Below are 21,314 nucleotides of genomic sequence, written 5' to 3'. Positions count from 1 at the left end.
TCGCCAGCCTGCCAGCCAATGATCGTTGCTGGCAGGCTGGTGACTAACTTGTTCTTTAACTTTTGCCGGCCCGCGATGCGCATGCGCGGGCCGGCTTGGAGCGAAATCTCGCGTCTCGCGAGATGACGCGTATATGCGTGACTGTGCGCAGCGCTGCCACCTCCGGAACGCGAATCTGCGTTAGGCGGTCCGGAGGTGGTTAATTTAAAAAAAAAAAAAAAAAAAATGAAAATAAAAAATAATAATAATAATAATAATAATAATAATAATAATAATAACAGATTTCTATTGGACTGCGCAGGACGCTGCAGCCTCATCAGTAGTGCTGCATGTCTGCATGCCCTCTTTCCACAGGTGGCATAGTGTTGCGCTCCCAACCTGCGTAGGTGCTAGGGCATTTCCCTTTTTAGGTGGTTTTCCTGCCCTCTTCCAGGATACGGCGCTGGCCAAGTGCATGCGGCCCTTCCGTAGGCAGCATTCATCATCTCTCCAGTTATGGTGCCTGCCATGTGCATCCCCCCCCTCCTAGGCGGGATACTGCACTCTCCCTGGCTGCCGGCTGGCCAGGTGCATGACCCCCCTTTTAGGCGGAATACTGCACCTTCACCGGATACGGTGCTGGCAATGTGCATGACCCCCTTCCATAGGCGGAATGCTGCACTCTCTATGGATTTGCTGCCGGCCATGTGCGTGACCCCCTTCCATGGGCGGAACGCAGCGTTCTCACTGGATTCGCTGTCGGCCATGTGCGTGACCCCCTTCTTAGGCGGAACGCTACACTCTCACTGGATCTGTTGCCGATCATGTGCATGACCCCCCTTTTTAGGCGGAATACTGCACTCTCACCGGATACGGTACTGGCTATGTGCACGACCCCCTTCCATAGGCGGAACGCTGCACTCTCTCTCATGTGCTATGATGTACTTATGTACTATGTTGCTATGCTGCACTCTCACTGGTTTCGCTGCCGGCCATAGGCATGACTCAGGCAGCATACATACATCCCTCCGTCTGTGGTTGTTTTCTCGCAGGTACGTTGCTGGCCATGTGCATGTACCCCATACATGGCGGGGTGCTTGCACTCTCGCTGGATCCGCTGTCGGCCATATGCATGACCCCTCTTCCGTGGGCGGTGTACGCACTCTCGCTGGATTCGCTGCCTGCCATGGGCATGCCTTCCTTCCTCAGGTGACATACACACATTCTCACTGACTGTGTTTGTCTCTCACCAGTACGTTGCTGGCCATGTGTATGACTCCCATACATGGCGGGTGCACGCACTCTCCCTGGATGAGATGCTGGCCATGTGCATTACCCCCCCTTTTTTTTTTCTGGGCGGCATGCTACACTCTCACCGGATACCTTGCTGGCCATGAGCATTGCCCTCTAACATGGGTGGAACGCTTGCACTCCCATTGGATACGGTGCTGGCCTTGTGCGTGGCCACCCCTCATTCCATGGGCAGAATTTGGCACGCTCATGAGATTCACGGCTGTCCTTGTATGACTGTGCTGGACTTGTACATGTCCCCCTTCATTGGCAGAGTAGTTGCACTCTCGCTAAATCAGTGTTGGGTGTATTATTGCACACTCACTTAATGCTAGGATAACCCTGTGCATGTTCCCCTTTCACTAGGTGGACCTCCTGCGTTCCTGCTGGATTATATGGTATGTCCTGCTTCTCTGAAGTAGGTACGGCCTTAGGCATCACTCCCTTTTGGGACCGGCCTTTGCACTCTTGCCGACTGCAGTTTGCCAGATACAATTTCCCCCCTTTCGGGGCGGACTGCTTGCGTTCCATCGCATGCTATACTAGGCTTGTGCATAACTCCCTTTCAGGTTGCACTTTGCAATTCCGTACATGCTGTGGCACTCTGTGGCGAGCCCCCCTTTCTCGCTAAATTAACCTTTTGCAGTGAGCGGACGTTCTTGTGCGTTGTTTGGGCCGTGTATGCCTTCTCCTCCTGTAGGTGGGTTGGCCTTCTCACTGCTTACGGGCTGCTCGTACGTATGCCTCATCTACTTCCTGCGGCATACTTTTGTTTTCTTGGGATACGATGCCTGCCACAAACCTTGCACTCGTCTCTAAGGAGTTCATTCTGTCCACCTGACCCGGACGGGCTCTACTTGCTCTCTGCTGCACGGAGCTGGGTGGTACTCATTCATTTAGTTGGCCCTTCATCCCAGGGAATGTTCGTGGTTCCTAGATGCGTGCCCATTCGTCCTTCCGCGGTATTGCTTCCCTGCGCTAGTGGTCACATGGTCGAGAGTGCGGTTGTCTGGAGCGCCCCTCGAATTCTTCGTTGGCTCTGGCAGGACTGCGGTTCCCTTGCCTGCTGCAATTTCCTCCTCTTCGGATGTAGTGTGGTATGAGTCCTTCCTCTTGGCGCCTCTACGCTACAGTCTGATCTGCTACCAGGTGAGGGCCGCTTTTCTCGGGAAGGTCACCCAAATTCTCTTGGGTGCTCGATTACCCAGGTCCGGAGGACCTCCGCCTTGGTTCTTCAGGGTATTCTCCTTCTGCGAGGCAGTGAACCGGGCATCTCACAGTGTAGCAGGGTTCTGCTTTTGAGCTGTCCTATGGCTTCCCTGTTGCCCACTCCTCCGTTCGGTTGGAGGGTGTTATGCCGGCCTCTGTCTCGACTACCTTATCTCGCCGGCTCTGTTTGGCCCCCGCTCGGTACAGATCACTCTGATGTGGCTTCTGTCCCGCCAGACTTCAGAGGTTGTTCCTTCACTGTCCTCCCCTCTGGGGAGAGCATGGTTGTCATGTGGATGGTTCCGGTGTTCCTTTTGGCCTCGTACTGTCTCCCTTGTTCACACTGGCTGTATTAGCTGTGCCGATTTATCGAGTCTACCGCGTTCTGTCCTCCCGCTGAGTGCAGATTGTGTGGTCCATTCTAAGACAATGGTCCTGCTGTAGACTTACCTTCTCGGTAACTTGGGGGGACTACCTTTCGGTCCAGATTGTCCTTTGATCTCCTACACCGGGACTGTAGAACATGGCTACATCAGCATGGACTATAGCCTGTCTTGTCCTGGCATCTGGCGGATGCTGGGCGGACCCTTTTGGTTCCTTTCCGTCTGTCCTTCTGCTCCCCCACTCGGGTGGATACGGGACAACGTTGCTCGGGGGCCGACTGGACCAGTTTGTCAACTTCTGCCCGTGTTACTGGTCTGCGCCTGATCACATTTGGTTTTTCGCCCGCTTGCCAGGCGACTCCAGCGGGTTCGCTACTGCCCGCTCCTGGCTGTATTTCGTCCAGGATCTGTCGTAAGACTTATGTTTTTTTTTTTTATCTGGGGTTCTGTGGGAAGCTGTGCATTTCCCCACTCTGACTTTTCTCTCCCCATGGTTCTGTCTTTTTTCCAGTCCGGCCTGGACCTGGGACTGGGATTCCTTTACTTGAGGTATCAGTGTCAGCGCTGTTCTTCCTCTTCCAGCGTTCCCCAGCCCTCTGGGCCTGTCAAGACCTTCTTACTCGAAATGGCTCTTTGGTTCCTCTGTACTGTCCTTCGGTACCGCCCTGGGAACTACATACTGAGTTCTCGGCGCTCCAATCTTGTCCTTGGAGCCGTTACAGAAGTTCTCTCTACCCCTCCTGTCCTGTACGGTTGTGTTTCCGTATCAGTCGTGTCTCTGACGGGTGCCTGAATGGCCCCCTTTTTGTTCTGAGCCTTCTGTCTTTTCCCAGGACAGGGCTGTTCTACATCCCGTTCCTTCCTTCTGAAGGTGGTGTTTGCCTTTCGCTTCAACACTTCACCAATTTGGACGTTGTTTGGGCCTTGCAGTTTTTACTTGGAGATCTCCGACTCTTCTCGACGTTCGGTCTCTTGGGTTTCCTGGAGGTCCGCGCTTAGAGTTGACGGACTCCAGGGTGGTTTTTCCTCCGCTTTATCAGATTGGCTATTGCTGAGGTTACCGCACCGAGGGCAGGATTCTGCCTTTACTGTCACCGTTCATTTCACCAGAGCGGTCGGTGCCTCCTGGGCCGGAGGCTTTGGGCTTCGGCCATGCATTTGAGCAAGGCGGCCACAGGTCTTCCTTGCACGCTTTACAGAGTTCTACAGGGTGCATACTCTGGCTTCGGCGTATGCTGCCTTGGTCCGCCTGGGTCTGCAGGCGGCGGTTCCTTGATGCCTTCGGGTGCTTCGCCTTGGAGCTGTGGTCCCTCCCCTTTTGGACTGCTTTTGAACGTCCCAAGGTCTTCTGTGTCCCCCAAGGAAACTGGGCGAGAAAACGAGATTTTTGTATAACTTACCAGTAAAATCTCTTTCTCGCCCTTTCCTTGGGGGACACAGCACCCACCCATTCGTTGTTTTTCTCTACACGGTTTCCGAGTTTGTGTTACCCGTTGGGTAGTTGGCTTGTTGGTTCCTTGTTGGACTTTGCCTTTTCTCACTGCTTGGACACGCAACTGGCTGCCTTTCTCTCCAGGCTGAGGGTATAGCTGTGGAGGAGGGGCTTAACAGCTTTCACTTAGTGTCACGCCTCCTATGGAGATGAGCTATACCCAAGGTCTTCTGTGTCCCCCAAGGAAAGAGCGAGAAAGAGATTTTACTGGTAAGTTATACAAAAATCTCGTTTTTCTGGAGTGACAACCCCTTTAATATAATATTAGCTTTCATATCCCAAGCTCCATATTCTAGGTGCAATATTGAGGATGCAGTACTTGGGGTGCGGCATAAAAAGTTCTACTACCTGTGTGTAATGGGGAGCTGCAAGTGACATCAGGAACAAAGGTCACATCGGGGTCCTGTCATCGCTCACCCTATACAGCCTCCCAGAGGATATGTGCCTTCTGACTATTACATATGGGGGAGGGGCTCCGTTTTTCTACTAAAGGCATGAGAAGATGATGAGTTCCAGATCTGATCATCTCCTGCACGTAATGCCACAGGTATGAACTCTTTTATAGCAGGCGTTTAATAAGTGTCAGACACTGCGAGCCACAGACATGACGTTTCCTGCATTTCTTATAACACATTTTGATGCAAAGTTGCCTGAGGGTGCACACTGTGAGGTGCGGGTGGCATTATCAGGTCGTGGCATTTCCTTACAGAACAAATACATCGGAATACCAGTATATTAATTGCAGTGAAAGGGTTAAAACAAGTTTGCTCCTAAAAAAAAAAAAAAAACGAACACTGCTTTATATAAAAAATGTAATCCTTCTTACCGAGCTACTAGCTTATCCAAGTCTTTCTGCAGCGGGATGTTCTGAAGGATTGCTTCTAGATTACTTCTACACAACTCAGGGCTGAGGACATCTTCATGTTGTTCTGAAGAAAAAGAAACAGGGGGTGGGGGGGAATTTATCAAAACTGGTGTAAAGAGAAAATGACTTAGCTGCCCACAGCAACCAATCAGATTCCACCTTTTTTATTTTTCACAACTCCTTTGGAAAATGAAAGCCAGTTCTACTTTCCCCCGAAAGGCTTTTCAAAAAAGGAATGATAGAAGGGTATAAAATGATGAAAAACACAAGTTACCTAAATGTAAAAAAAAAATAACAGCACAAAAAATGTATTTTTTTCTTTATTAAAAATGTTCAACATTTATATTCTATAGGGTTAAGTTTCGTCCCATCTGCAGAGTATATTGCTTCCAGTTTCACACTGAACCTGTCAGGTTGCTGCTCTGATGCTCAATGTATAGCTTATATCTCTGAAGTCCTGACAGCTCATAAACACTCATCAGGCCGTACTCTTATCAGTTTGATAATAATTGAGCTATAATTAGTGTTTATGAGCTGTCAGGAATTCAGAGATGAGGGCTGTGCATCCAGCATCAGAGCAGCAAACCTGACAGGTTCAGTGTGAAACTGAAAGTACCATACTCTACAGATAGGCTGAAACTTAAAAATGTCCCCAAAGGTGTACATAGCCTTTATTTAAAAAAAATAAATATTATCGCATTGTACTCATTTTGAGCTAAAAATCATTTTTTCAATTGGTCTTTATTAAAAAAAAAAATCTTTAGCCCTTTCCTCTGTACAGCCTTGAGATTCTCTAGTAGCATGCTGTCCGTTTTCACTGTGTTCCATCAGCCAGCTCAGCTGACGGCTCCTTATCTCTGCTCTCTGACCATATAAACACTCATTATAGCTCATTTCTTATCTTACTGATAAGAATGTGGCCTAAATACCGTATTTTTCGCTTTATAAGATGCACTTTTCCCCCCTCAAAAGTGGGTGGAAAATGACAGTGTCTCTTATAAAGCAAATGCTGCCAACTCTGATACATCGCTGCCGTACTGTGATGTATCAGCGGGATGTGAGGAGGGGATGGAGGCTGGCAACACTCGCGGCGGTGCCCGATGCAGTCATGTACACTGTCATTTTCCACCCACATATGATACTGTGACCAGTAGAAGATGATCTTATGCTGGTCACAGTATCATATGTGTCACAGTATATTGTCCTATGTGAATAGTGACCCCCATTACATAAGATGCTATGCGTGTCATTCACACATCCCCCACACTAGTGTATGATCCACAGACCACCCCCATAAGAGTGTCATCCACAGATTCCCCCCATAACAGTGTCCACCACAGATCTCCCCCTATAACAGTGCCATCCACAAATCCCCCTTAAAACTGCCATCCACAGACTCCTCATAACAGTGCCATCCACAGTTCCCCCATAACAGGGCATCATCCACAAATCCTCCATAACAGTGTCCTCCACAGACAACCATTAGTTCAAAACTCACCAAAAGCACACCTTTTAGTTCAAAATATTGTTTTCTTATTTTCCTCCTCAAATATCTAGGTGCGTCTTATCAGGTGAGTCTTATAAAGCGAAAAATACGGTAAGTGTTTATGACCTCTTAGTAATTAAGAGATAAAGAATATTAGATGAACTGCACAAAGTAAAGGTAAAAAGTACCATTCACAGTGTTAGAAAAAGTTAACCCTTTGTGACAATGGTTCAATATTTTCAATAAAGAACTAAAATAAAATGATTTTTAGCCTCAAATAAATAAAATGCTACAAAAAAAAAAAAAAAACTGCCCCCCGAAGGTGTTCCTAGCCTTTTAAAAGATAGGAACTGTCAATGCAATTCCGCTGGGCTGCCATCAATACACGGAATACATTCATACCTGCGGGGGAGGGAACGATGGCATGGACTAGATTCGGGAGGAGGTATTCCAATAAGGAGCTTGTGTCGTGGGAGGAAGAGATTTTCTGAAGCACACTGACCAATTCTGGGACCTTACAGAGATGTAAAAATGGTCTGAAGAAAGAGAGTAAACAAAATGGAGTAAGTCAATGTCACGACAACAGAGAAAACTTCCTCTACTTCCCGTTTTAGTATATACTTGTATTCCCTGAGCATCTTTTCTCCTCTATTATTCCTCCTGAAAACGTACAAATAAATGAACAACTGTGACCTACCAGTTTGGGGGGGGGGGGGTGTCAATGCACAGTCGACTACTTTCCAATCAGTGCCGCCAGTATCAGGCTGTATAAGGACACACCCCTTTGACAAGGATGATCCTAAAACGCAGTTTTCAAATGTATTCATGCATTTCTAGGAGGGATAACAGAGGAACTGGACAAAGCAGAACTGCTCCAGAATTCTTATCTAATGCATTTAGTATAACATACAATTCAGGGCAGCTGACAGATCCTCTTTAAAGAGGACCTTTCACCGATTCTTACCCTATGAACTAAGTATACATACATGTGGAGCGGCGCCCGGGGATCTCTCTGCACTTACTATTATCCCCGGGCGCCGCTCCGTTCTCCTGCTATGTCCTCCGGTATCTCCGTTCCCTAAGTTATGGTAGGCGGAGTCTGCCCTAGCGCTGGCCAATCGCATTGCAGAGCTCACAGCCTGGGAGAAAATAACCTCCCAGGCTGTGAGCTCTGCGCTGCGATTGGCCAGCGCTAGGGCAGACTCCGCCGACCATAACTTAGGGACTGGTATCTCCGCCTACTATAACTTAGTGAGCGGAGATACCGGAGGGCATAGCAGGAGAACGGAGCGGCGCCCGGAGATAATAGTAAGTGCAGTGAGATCCCCGGGAGCTGCTCTACATATCTGTATAGTTAGTTCATAGGGTAAGAATCGGTGAAAGGTCCTCTTTAAAGACAGAGACACAACGCCTTTCCGTATACTCTACTAACGGAATATGGATTTGAGCCGCTCCGAGTATTTCATGTGGCCTACGGGCTCGGACTCATCAGAATAAGAAACACATCCTCTATACTCGGAGATACTCACTTCTTCCCCACGTTTTTGGACTGCTGACTCTGTAAAAGAATGATTATGGACCCCACGCCTTCCCGGACCAGAGATGGTGTCTTCAGCAGGTTGCGGCTGAGCTGTGATGCTAGGGCTTTCACCAACGTTGGCTCCATGACCGTTTTCACAGATAACTGGCAGACTATCATGTAGGTGGCAGCTTTGTAATCTACCAGAGAAGACTTCAACCCCTTCAGAAGAAAGTGATGCATCAATTAAAAAGGGACTGTACTAACTTTCTGATGCCGAGAATGTACGAGGATTACACGGCACAGTGTTGCGGCCATAACATGGACTCTTATAGATGCAGTGATTGGGTGAGAAGTCATTTCCAGCATGTCAAGAGAGGGACCCGAAAGTGGAGACTGGTAGGGGGAGCAGGAAGCTTCACAACAGGAGATAAGGGGAGCATGAAATATTTCGTGTTACACCGTCTTGAGCCCATTAAAAAGAATATAGAATACAGCCAACCCCTTTACGTGGCCAACATGCTCATAGTAATAGACATCATGCTCATTTTTGCCCAATAGTGTTAATTTGCTCACTTTCTTGACCACTGCCAACCAGAAATAAAATCAATACTGTGGATGAGAAAACATATTCTTAAAGGGGTTGTACAAGTTATATTTATTGATGACCTATCCTCAGAATAGGTCATCAATATCGGATCGGCTGGGGTCCGACACCTGCCGATCAGCCGTTCGAAGAGAAGGCGCACGCCGTGCCAGTGCCGCCTCCTCTTCACCGTTTACCTTCTCGTCGTTGCATCTGCAGCGGTGAGCAGGTGTAATTTCACCCAAGCCGTCCCATTTATTTCAATGGTACGGAGCGCTCCTATACAAGTGTATGGGAACGATCCGTCCCATTGAAAGGAATGGGACGGTTAGGTGTAATTACACCTGCTCACCGCTGCAGATGCAACGACGAGAAGGTAAACCGTGAAGAGGAGGCGGCGCTGGCACGGCGCGCGCCTTCTCTTCGAACAGCTCATCGGCGGGGGTGCCGGGTGTCAGACCCCCGCCGATCTGATATTGATGACCTGAGGATAGGTCATCAATAAATATAACTTGGACAACCCCTTTAACTGCTCCATTAAAAACTGATGGAAGCCTACTAAATGAATAAACAGAATAGAACATGGACCCATCAAGGCCAACTACTAATAGTTCTACCATGAGATAACGATCTCGTCTCATGGGGAAACATTCCTTCTCTCTAAAAATAAAAAATAAATCCCTGGATCAATGCCTCACCTCCAGAAATCTAGTATCTTCCTATAATGCGACACTAGCAGTTCATAGGATAAAACCGAATTACAGAATATCACATGTAGTGACAAAGTATCGCAAAAAGGCAAAAAAAAAAAAGTTGGAGGTAAGTCCGGCACCTATAGGGGTTGGCCCAGCAGGACAAACCCTGTCCATATGCAGTATGAGGGCATGTAAGAGCAGCTCATCTATGTATCACACGGCCGCCTGCTCATTTCAATGATTCCGCTCTGTAAATTAGCTGGGATAGACCGCTTCTAGTTAAGAAAAATTGTCTGTGAGACACCAAAGGAATCTGTCCCTCAAAAAAGATAGAACATGTCCTATTCTTGTTCATTTGCGGACAAGAATAGTCTTTGTTACAATGTGTCTGCACAAAAAATAAAAATTCAAAATCATTCATATGTTTTGCGGACCACAAAACACATACGGTCGTGTGAATGCACCCTTGTGCTGCTAGGCTGTAATAGATCCTGCGCACGCCGATGAGTCCTGACATTCATGAGCTCCCGCTCTCCCCGCCTCCTCCTGCTGCCAATTGGCAGTTTTTTTCCAACTGAAATCAGCCGCAGGGGGCGGGGAGAGCGGGAGCTCATGAATATTCAGGAATCATCGGCGTGCGCAGGATTTTAGTAGAACCGCTAGGGCTATTAAATAAAAGGGATCCAGTGTTTTCCTAAGGGGAGGTTATGTCACTAGGTTATGCTGCCCTTTGTGAGGACACCATCAAACTGGTGACAGATTCCCTTTAAAGGGGTTCTCATCACATCTTTGCCCTACCTTTATTGTATACCTTGGGGAAAATAAGGGTGCAAAACCAAAAGACACTATGCTTTTCCATCCTGCAGAGTCCAGCAGGAAAGCGTTTAAGTTAATGGTTACGCTTTTTTACGATGGAACTCTAGGATGACGAATGTCCCTGTATGGCATCATTTCCTGTGCACATTAGATGTGGGACAAAAATGTGATGTGAACTCGGCCTAAGGCTACTTTCACACTCGCGTTTTGGGCGGATCCGTCATGGATCTCCAAAAACGGATCCGTTACAATAATACAACCGCATGCATCCATCATGAACTGATCCGTTACATTGTGTGCCAGGGCGTTTGGCTCAGTTTCGTCAAGCGGACAGCAAAACGCTGCAGGCAGCGTTTTGGCGTCTGCCTCTAGAGCGGAATGGCGACTGATCGGAGGCAAACTGATGCATTCTGAGCGGATACTTTTCCATTCAGAATGCATTAGGGCAAAACTGATCCATTTTGGACCGCTTGTGAGAACCCATGACGGATCTAACAAACGGAAAGCCAAAACGCCAGTGTGAAAGTAGCCTAAGCTGCTGTGTGACAAAAGCCCCATCCTAAATATCCAAGTGGAGGAGGAAGATGCCCAGTGACCATCACTTTCCCTCCTGACTGTGGGCCCCTCAGCCGAGTTCCCCAGCAAACAGTTGCTGACAGCACACACAGACGCCTAGGCCTGAATACTCGCCAGCAGAGGTGCAGAAGGGAAAAATTACATAGCGGTATTACATAGAAACAATTCAGCTAAATGGTAACCATTTATAGGGGCTTTCCAAGATATTGGTACCTAATGAAAGAATCATAATCCCCTGTTCTCCATCGCTCTGTTGCGGCTCCCAGGTTCTGTTCCGCGAGCTTCCTGTCTCTGGCCTGTTTACTTTCGGTTAGGCTGAGGTGCGCCACTGCAGCCAATGACTGCCCTCAGCGGCGACGTGTCCCAAAGCAGCAGATAACCCAGTGACTTGCTGCTTTTGGACATGTCACCACTGCAGACAGCCAATGGCTGCACCGGAACATCTGTCCCCATCCAAAAGTAAACAAGCCTTGAAAAAAGGAAGAACGCAGAAAGGAGCCAGGGTGGCAGAACGGAGCTGCTGGGGGGGCAGGTCAGTATCATTTTTTTTCATTACGCTAATCAAAAAGGGTCAAAATGCTAGAAATCCCTGTTAATGTACAGCCGCTCAGAGAGCCGAGGGCCTACAGCTAGAGCCATGGAGCAAATAATCATAATCATACCTTCTGCACATAAGGAAGGAGTTTGGCGACAAATGTGTCAGAGATCTTATCCGCAGCATCCAAAGCGGCCACTATGGCGGAGACATAAAACGATATCAGGACCCTCAGCTTGGCCTTGCCTTCCGAGTCTTCTGAAAACTCCTAATGAAAGAAATCCAAAGCATCAAGCGGAAAATTCTATTCCAACCACATATTGTATAAAATCTACATATATTCTAAGAGCTGGATAGGAAGGTGAACAACTACAAACCTTCACAGATTTCGTGACCAAACTGCAAATAAACTCCATAAACCCCATGTCCTTGTAGCAATGTGTGATTAGGGTGCTTCTGGCAAGAGGGACCCCCGGTTTCTGGATAAAATAAGGAAAAAAGACAACAGAATATAACACAGTCATATAAATATAGTGATGTACAATATTTTAAGTAAATCTAAGTTCCAGGTGCAAATCAGCCTGTGGGATGAGCGCTGGTTTGGGAAAGTACTTACTAAGGCCCCCTATATACATATTCCGATATAAAGGAGAGCACCCACCAACTTGTGATACAGATTAAGATTTATTCACATCTCATTTTTCCCCACACACTGGAGGATGTTGGGAGTATTCCCTGACATATACCTCTGACAGGTCCGTAGGCTTTCATGCACCCAAAGAAGGGGAAACAAAAGGGTGTCCTTATGACATAAGCTAGGTCTGCATGCATCGGCATACCTTTCTGCTCAGTATATAGGAAAGAACAGTCTATAACTTCCTATGCAAAATTTGAAAAAAAATGTAATGGGAGCCTATAGGCGACATCTCATTCTATGCCCATACACCAGGAATGTCACAGCTTTCCGCTGAAGATACACCAATGGGGTAACACCCTACGTATATAAGCAGCGTTATCTAAAAACAGGATGTGAACAGAAGCCAACTTGTTCGCGCAACCAATACATGGTAATGATATTAAAGGGGTATTCCCATCTGAGACACTAGGATATGCCATCAACATCAGATAGGAGTGGGTCCAAGAGGTGGAACCCGGACCTATTTCCTAAAGAGGGAGAGCAACCACATATGCACAACCCTCCACTGTTCAGTACTATGGGAGTTCTGAATTTAGCAAAGCGTTGGCTTATCTATGACTGGCAGTACCATGGCGGTGAGTGGAGAGGTGGCTGCATTCGCTCGGCTATTTTCGGAAGCCCCCATAGCAGTGAATGGAGAGCAAGCTGCACGGTGTGGTCCCCTTCATTTCGGGGGCATTGTTCTGGACATAGAAGTGGATCCTGAGGTTGGACCCACATCTATCTGACACTGATGACATATGTAAGCGAGCGGCCCATCAGAAGCCTCCACCTAGAAGTATCCAAAAGTAAACAATCCGCCCTTGCTCTGCGCAATGCCGCACAGTGCGGGGTAAGGGGAAGCCTTGGAGCGTGAAAAGCTCAGATGCTCCACTCATCCATGGTGAACGAGTGCCGATCAGGTTGTGTCCGAGTTCAGGTCTGAACCTATACAACCCCTTTAAATGTAGAGTCCTAAACAGTATCTGGATTGACCTCAATGAATAAAGCGGTCATTATTTCTTCATCAGTCACCACCCACTGCTGACAATTTTTCATATTCTTAGCATGGAATATTATTTTTACAGCTGATCTTACGGCTATAGAGTCATGATTCAGAACAAGACTCTGTATTCACACACAGGGCACTGTCAATCCCAAATAATCCAGATGGGAACATCCCCTTCCTGTTGTTGAAAATATAACCTAACTCAAATGACCGTATGCCATGCCAGCTAGGACAAGCAACTTGTTAGCTTAGAAAAATTAGAATATAAAATAATGCTCTTAAAGGGGTATTCTGGGAGAGACCATCAATATTTGATTGGCGGGGGTCTGACACCCCACACTTTCATGGATCAGCCGTTTCAGAATAGCTTCAGCATTGGAAGTACACAGCTCCAGCCACTGTGTGGCGGGACGGGGGCCGGCAGTGGCGGGACGGGGGCCGGCAGTGGCGGGACGGGGGCCGGCAGTGGCGGGACGGGGGCCGGCAGTGGCATTATGTACAGCAGGAAAGAAAACGGTCACTTATCCTCTGGAGGTGGGTGACTGCAGGGTCAGCGTGTGGTATCAGACTGCTTTCTCCAGTAGCGCTAGCTATGGGCTTTGGCAGATCAGAACAGGAGTGACAAGCCGCTGAAACCAGAGGTCTGTCTGCCACTCAGGGAGGGTAGCATACGTAACAAACAGGTTCCCTTGAAGTATTTGAAGATGACGCTGATCCAAAATGGAAAAACTTGGAGTGGGCAAACCAGTGGGTATACAGACGCTCTGTCCACAGGCAAGTCTTTTTAGGGTGTAGATCAGGGATCAGCAACCTTTGGCACTGCAGCTGCTGTGAAACTACAACTCTCAGCATGCAAACATGCTCAGCTGCTCTTCTAACTCCCATTGAAGTGAAAGAAGCATTCTGGGAGTTGTAGTTTCTGAACAACTGGAGTGCCGGAGGTTGGTGATCTCTGGTGTAGACTATGAATAGGAACATTCACCAGCACCTGTAAGTTTCATTCATGTGGCTAGAGGTCCTTCAGTGATCTACTCGAATGGGATGTGACCAATTTAATAGCTACCTGAATTGGATGCAGCCAGTTCCACTTGTGCGTGGGGTCTTCAATCTTCAAGAGCTGAATGACTCGGACAAATAATTTTGTTTCATGATATGGCAGAACACAGCCTATCAGACTGTCTTGATTGTAGAGATGGATATGAAACCTGCATAACACAGACAATATAATTACTAGATATCAGCCATAAAGGCACCAAATATAAAGCAGGATCTCTCGTGGCCAGCTTAAAGTGGCACTGCCCTTTCATTAAACTTCTGATACGTTACAGGGACCTACAGACCTCCACCGATCTCTTAGCACGCTCTCGAGTGCAAAAAAGTCTTGTTTCCTGTCCTGCAGTGATGAGTGAGATCGGTGAGGGACAACTTTTGATATGTCCCTAGAACATGACAAAAGTTTAATAAAAGTACAGTTTATTAAACACTTTAAGAATTTTTCACCCCACACAAGTATCTTTAAAGGGATATTCCCATCTAGGATTTACCATCAATGTCAGATAGGTAGAACCTGCACCTATTTCCAAAACGGGGCCCTCGATTCACTGCTATGGGAGTTACGAAAAGCACACTCCGCTATTTTTGGAAGTCCCATAGCAATGAATGGAGAGAACCATGCAATCATGGGCACCTTTCCATTCACCGCTATAGGACTGCTGGAAATAATTGAGGAAGCACTCTGCTATTTTCTGAACTCCTATAGCAGTGAACAGAGGGTGGCTGTGCATGCGCGGCTGCTCTCCCTTCACTTCCAGGGGCCCGTTAAAGGGGGATGGAAGGATTTATGTATTTATGGCATATCCTGGGGATGTTTAAAAGGGTTTTCCAGAATTTGAATATCAATTTCCTATCAGGAAAGGCCATCAATATCAGATTGGCGAGGCTATGACAGCCCACACCCCGCACTGAAGTGAATGGGAGCAGAGCTGCAGTCCAGGAGCCACCCTGAAACAGCTGATCGGCGGGGATGCGGGGATGCGGGGTGTCAGGCCCCCTGCCAAATCAGATATTGATGGCCTATCCTGAGGATAGGTAACAGTATTAAAATCCCTTTACAGGTGGGAACATTTCCTTTAATCCCATCATCTATAGTGACACCGAGTACTGCACCTGTGAATAAGCCATTCCATGCACTTCTGGGCTGGCTTCAGCATGAAGTACGGGGAAAGGTGGGTAAGAAACAAGGCTATGCTCTCGTCCAGCTGTTGGTTCACGGCTTTGGTTTGCACACTGCGCTCCAAGCTTTGAGAAGTGTTACTGAACAGAGTTTCCTCGAAGACGGCAAAGGAGGCGTCAATCCCCATGAGCTCTTCAAGCCCAGTGCATCCTGCAAAGTGATGGAGTACACAGTATATAAAGGTCCTCTAATACGTCTCGGTACGAATACCAAATGGGTTCAAATAGTTCTTTACGACACTCTACTGGGAAGGTTTAAGAGCACCAACAAAGGGGCAACCGAGTGCAGTTCTGTTTTTTGCCCTTTCTGCAGGCAAAATATGGTTTTGGAACCCATATCTGCAACCTCAACTACTTTATAATGTACAGACGCCGAGACCCTCCAAAATAAAGGAGATACAGCATTTTGTAGAGTACTGCACCCCTTCTGTCGGATGAGATGAAGATATGCTATAGACTGGATGTCGATACCGGACCTTCACCACTCCCAAACTGGGTGCAGCCCCTTCCTTTAAACTTTAGCTGGGGGTTGTAGAGCCTGTCTCATACCAGATGAGTATTTCTGACATGTAAAAAGTGTTCAATAATGGAGGGCTCACTTTAATTAAAGGGTAGCTAGCATTTAGACATATGTCAGAGTGACCAGTGGTGGACTGAGTGCTGAGACCAAAGAGGCAGAAGAACGTACGATAGCCGAGTGCGGGGACAGCCATGCTCAGCTCTCCTCGGAGGGCCAAGCAAGCGGTGTAGGGTCTCACAGACTTTCTTTGAACCTGTACACCGCTTGCTTTTCTCTCTCCATGGAAAGTCGACTAGAAGCAGAGGGTCACCGTTCTCAGATGATCCACTACAGCATGTCAAACGTTTGATAAAATGACAGGTACCCTTTAAAGGTGGCATTGTGTGTAACTGCAGCATGACCCTAATGACTTAGAATGAATTATAAAAGGAAAGCCGGTGCTTATTATATTCTATACCAGGGGTCAGCAACCTCCGGCACTCCAGCTTTTGTGAAACTGCAACTCCCAATATGCTCCATTCACTTCTATGGGAGTTTTGAGAACAGCCAAGCAAGTGTGAATGCTGGGAGTCGTAGTTTCACCACATCTGGAGTGCCGAAGGTTGCTGACCCCTGTTCTATACACTTACTATTAAAAGATAGTGGTCTACAGACAGAGGCGGACACAAAAGCCTATATTGTTGGCTTTCACTGCAATAGGTTGGCCCCATCTTGACATTCACAGCATATCGATGGTATATGCGTTAAGTGTCTGCTAGCTCCGCTATTTTCAGAAGTCTCATAGCAGTGAATGGAGAAAGCTGTGAGCAGTGCCCGCTCCATTCATGGCAGGGTCCGTACTAGAGGTGGGACCTACAACTATCCGACATTTATGGCACAGCCTATCAATATGCCATAAATGTCCAGGTGGCATAACCCCTTTATAAAGGGGTTGGCCCATCTCAAATATTGGTGGTATATCGCTAGGATATGCCACCAATGTCACATAGGTGCGGGTCCCACCGCTGAACTTTTTGGTGATGTATTTTCTTTAATAGTTTTGCAACTTCCAATACGGATGTCACATCCTTAGGATATGAGGTTAATGGGGTTTTCCAGTAAAAAAATGTATTAACAGGTTCCCGCAGCATGGACCCCTGAAACAGGAGATTCATACTTACACTGCACGGTTTACATCCAGCTGGTTATAGACTTTGTCACATGCACGGATTCAGCAGTGACGTGCTGCTTGTGACCACACGCGCTGCACATGACCATGCCCATAACCAGATGGATGTAAATATTGCTGGGAGTGGAAGATGGAGATAGCAGAGGCAGCGTGGACCACCGGAGCAGCGTGGAGCAGGTACGTGAGAATCTTCTGTTTCAGGAGACATGCTGTGGGAACTTGAAAAAAAAAAAGAACTTTTTTTTTTACCGGAAAACCACTTTAATGTGTGATTGGACCAAAGAGTGGTCCATCAGTATCCGCAGATGTCATGTGACCCATCCGGTACTGTGTGATTTTTGTTGCTCTGCTTCTACGACAGAGCTGAGCGTTGGAAATGAATAACAGATGTGGACAGACCCGAACCCAGAGCTTCACCCTGTCACATCTGTTACTCTAAATCGTAACTTACCGAGAGCAAAAAAGGTTTCTCTGTCGATAGTTGCGGCTTCCTTAGGGTCAAACAGAAGTGATGCGGCCTGGTGCCGACTGAGCAGGCTGGGGTCATTCTGTGGTAGTGCCAGGCGCTTCAGCTGATGGGCTAAAGAAGTCATCTCGGCGGCTCGCTGTGAGGTCCGCGTTCAGAAGTGAAAAGAAAAAACTGAAAGAGCAAAAAGATAGAGAATGAAGACAACGACGACTACAGCATCCGAAAAAACACCTAACGTTTAGGCACCAGCGCCAAATCTCAACACTGGCGAGTCCGAAGAAAACAGCAGCCAGGTCTCATTTCTCTGGAGGTGAAAGAAGTGATCTGACTGGATGCTGTGGGCACCATGTTTCTGGAACTTTTTGGCATTTCATTCCTATTAAGTGTGTGCCCACCACAGAGTCCCCCCAATAACACTGTGTGCCCACCACAGAGTCCCCCCAATAACACTGTGTGCCCACCACAGACTCCCCCCAATAACACTGTGTGCCCACCACAGACTCCCCCCAATAACACTGTGTGCCAACCACAGACTCCCCCCAATAACACTGTGTGCCAACCACAGACTCCCCCCAATAACACTGTGTGCCAACCACAGACTCCCCCCAATAACACTGTGTGCCAACCACAGACTCCCCCCAATAACACTGTGTGCCAACCACAGACTCCCCCCAATAACACTGTGTGCCAACCACAGACTCCCCCCAATAACACTGTGTGCCAACCACAGACTCCCCCCAATAACACTGTGTGCCAACCACAGACTCCCCCCAATAACACTGTGTGCCAACCACAGACTCCCCCCAATAACACTGTGTGCCAACCACAGACTCCCCCCAATAACACTATGTGCCAACCACAGACTCCCCCCAATAACACTGTGTGCCAACCACAGACTCCCCCCAATAACACTGTGTGCCAACCACAGACTCCCCCCAATAACACTGTGTGCCAACCACAGACTCCCCCCAATAACACTGTGTGCCAACCACAGACTCCCCCCAATAACACTGTGTGCCAACCACAGACTCCCCCCAATAACACTGTGTGCCAACCACAGACTCCCCCCAATAACACTGTGTGCCAACCACAGACTCCCCCCAATAACACTGTGTGCCAACCACAGACTCCCCCCAATAACACTGTGTGCCAACCACAGCCTCCCCCCAATAACACTGTGTGCCAACCACAGACTCCCCCCAATAACACTGTGTGCCAACCACAGACTCCCCCCAATAACACTGTGTGCCAACCACAGACTCCCCCCAATAACACTGTGTGCCAACCAGACTCCCCCCAATAACACAACAGTGTGTGCCAACCAGACTCCCCCCAATAACACAACAGTGTGTGCCAACCAGACTCCCCCCAATAACACAACAGTGTGTGCCAACCAGACTCCCCCCAATAACACAACAGTGTGTGCCAACCAGACTCCCCCCAATAACACAACAGTGTGTGCCAACCAGACTCCCCCCAATAACACAACAGTGTGTGCCAACCAGACTCCCCCCAATAACACAACAGTGTGTGCCAACCAGACTCCCCCCAATAACACAACAGTGTGTGCCAACCAGACTCCCCCCAATAACACAACAGTGTGTGCCAACCAGACTCCCCCCAATAACACAACAGTGTGTGCCAACCAGACTCCCCCCAATAACACAACAGTGTGTGCCAACCAGACTCCCCCCCCAACACTGTGTGCCAACCACAGACTCCCCCCAATAACACTGTGTGCCAACCACAGACTCCCCCCAATAACACTGTGTGCCAACCACAGACTCCCCCCAATAACACTGTGTGCCAACCACAGACTCCCCCCAATAACACTGTGTGCCAACCACAGACTCCCCCCAATAACACTGTGTGCCAACCACAGACTCCCCCCAATAACACTGTGTGCCAACCACAGTCTCCCCCCAATAACACTGTGTGCCAACCACAGACTCCCCCCAATAACACTGTGTGCCAACCACAGACTCCCCCCAATAACACTGTGTGCCAACCACAGACTCCCCCCAATAACACTGTGTGCCAACCACAGACTCCCCCCAACAACAGTGTGTGCCAACCAGCCTCCCCCCAATAACACTGTGTGCCAACCACAGACTCCCCCCAATAACACTGTGTGCCAACCACAGACTCCCCCCAATAACACTGTGTGCCAACCACAGACTCCCCCCAATAACACAACAGTGTGTTCCAACCAGACTCCCGCCCAATAACAGTGTGTGCCAACCAGACTCCACCCCCCCCCCAACAACAGTGTGTGCCAACCAGACTCCCCCCCCCCCCCCCCCCAATAACAGTGTGTGCCAACCAGACTCCCCCCAATAACACTGTGTGCCAACCACAGACGCTGCCAAAAAAAAAGTTAATTATAATGTGCTTGATGTGATCTCATTGGATCCTTATCTGAAAAAACCTGTAGAATCTCAATAAATGTAAAATCTTTCCAGTTTCTCCACCAGTGTTTCATCCTGATGTTCATGTACAGCAGACTATACAGGCATCAGCACAGAAAGAGTTAACTCCTCGTCCTCCCTGCCCCGTACCCGTATACACTATGAGGGGGGCCCGATCGTGTACACAGCGCTGTACCTCTATGCGGATGTGCGATCAGCTTCTGCTCCAGGTCCACCGCTCCACATGGAACTAGCATGGGCGACCCCTGACCCGGAAGTACTCCGCAAGCCGTCCCGCCCTTTCCGCTCTGTGGCAGTACTGGCGGAAACGGGGACTGCTCAGTAGACCTGAGGGAGCGGGTGTGGGCACACGGGTGACGGGCGGCCATTGTAGGACTCACTGAGGGCTCGGTCTGACTGAAATACTCAGTTCTTGGTGCTAATAGCGTACCCACGTATCTGCAACAGGAGAGCCGTATGACCGCCAGAGGGCGCTGTTATATGGGAGATATGGAGGAGCTGAATCGGTCTTCACCGCCAGTTTTGGCACAGTTTTTCAGGCAACAAAAACGCCCCTAAAAAGCCTCCCATACATTTCAATTGGAGGCAGATAGGGATGAGCGAATCGCATTCGGATGAAACCCCCATATTCAATTCGTATAAAACTTCGTTCTAATACTGTATGGAGCAGGAGCCCGTATTAGAGTGTATTGCGGTGTGAAGTAATTTGTACTTTAAAAAAACATTTCCCGAACTCGGGTTCAGTTCCAAGTGGACCGTACCTTGGAACCAAAACGGAGTTTGGGAAATGTTTTTTTACAGTACAAATAAATTTATGAAGTTATTATGCAAAGTCTCGCGAGACTACATGAAGCAATACCTTCGTCTCATCGGAGCCAATACATTCTAATACTGTACAGAGCTCCTTCTCCGTACAGTAGTAGAACAAAGTTTTATGCGAATCAACTAAGGATTAGTGTTGAGCGAACTTGTGTTTTAACTTCGGCGTCTAAAGTTCAGGTTATTGAAGAATCACGTTATGGATTGTAAATTCCGTTATGGTCCGTGGTAGCGGAATCCATGACGCGATTTTTCAATAACCCGAACTTTAGACGCCGAACTTAAAACACAAGTTCGCTCAACGCTACTTAAGGATGTTTCATTCGAAGTCGATTCGCTCGTCCCTGTTTAGAATGTATTGGCTCCGATGAGCCGAAGTTATCGCTTCACGAAGTAATAACTTCGGCTCATCGGAGCCAATACATTCTAATACTGTACGGAGCGCTCGCTCCGTACAGTATTCTAACAAAGTTTTATGCGAATCGATTTCAGATGTTTCATCCGAAGTCGATTCGCTCATCCCTAGAGGCAGGGCTTATTTTTTTCTACGCTGAGGAAAAA

General features: G+C 48.1%; 1 protein-coding gene across 1 annotated transcript in view; it reads right to left on the bottom strand.

Annotated features, from left to right (window-relative positions):
* HEATR1 (HEAT repeat containing 1) overlaps window positions 1–20,212 on the bottom strand; it is an 86,372-nt gene extending 66,160 nt beyond the window's left edge. Inside the window, exons 1-9 of the mRNA XM_040429619.1 lie at window positions 20,110–20,212; window positions 17,488–17,676; window positions 15,283–15,499; window positions 14,180–14,321; window positions 11,809–11,910; window positions 11,559–11,699; window positions 8,234–8,445; window positions 7,107–7,240; window positions 5,180–5,282 (exon numbers count right to left, since the gene is read on the bottom strand). Of these exons, the coding sequence (XP_040285553.1) occupies window positions 5,180–5,282; window positions 7,107–7,240; window positions 8,234–8,445; window positions 11,559–11,699; window positions 11,809–11,910; window positions 14,180–14,321; window positions 15,283–15,499; window positions 17,488–17,629 (1,193 nt within the window). The 5' untranslated portion in view covers window positions 17,630–17,676; window positions 20,110–20,212. The remainder of the gene's footprint in view (window positions 1–5,179; window positions 5,283–7,106; window positions 7,241–8,233; window positions 8,446–11,558; window positions 11,700–11,808; window positions 11,911–14,179; window positions 14,322–15,282; window positions 15,500–17,487; window positions 17,677–20,109) is intronic.
* Between the last annotated feature and the right edge of the window lie 1,102 nt (window positions 20,213–21,314).

Source organism: Bufo bufo, chromosome 4, assembly GCF_905171765.1.
Source record: "Bufo bufo chromosome 4, aBufBuf1.1, whole genome shotgun sequence".
Lineage (NCBI taxonomy): Eukaryota > Metazoa > Chordata > Amphibia > Anura > Bufonidae > Bufo > Bufo bufo.
This window is presented reverse-complemented; position numbering and strand designations above follow the sequence as displayed.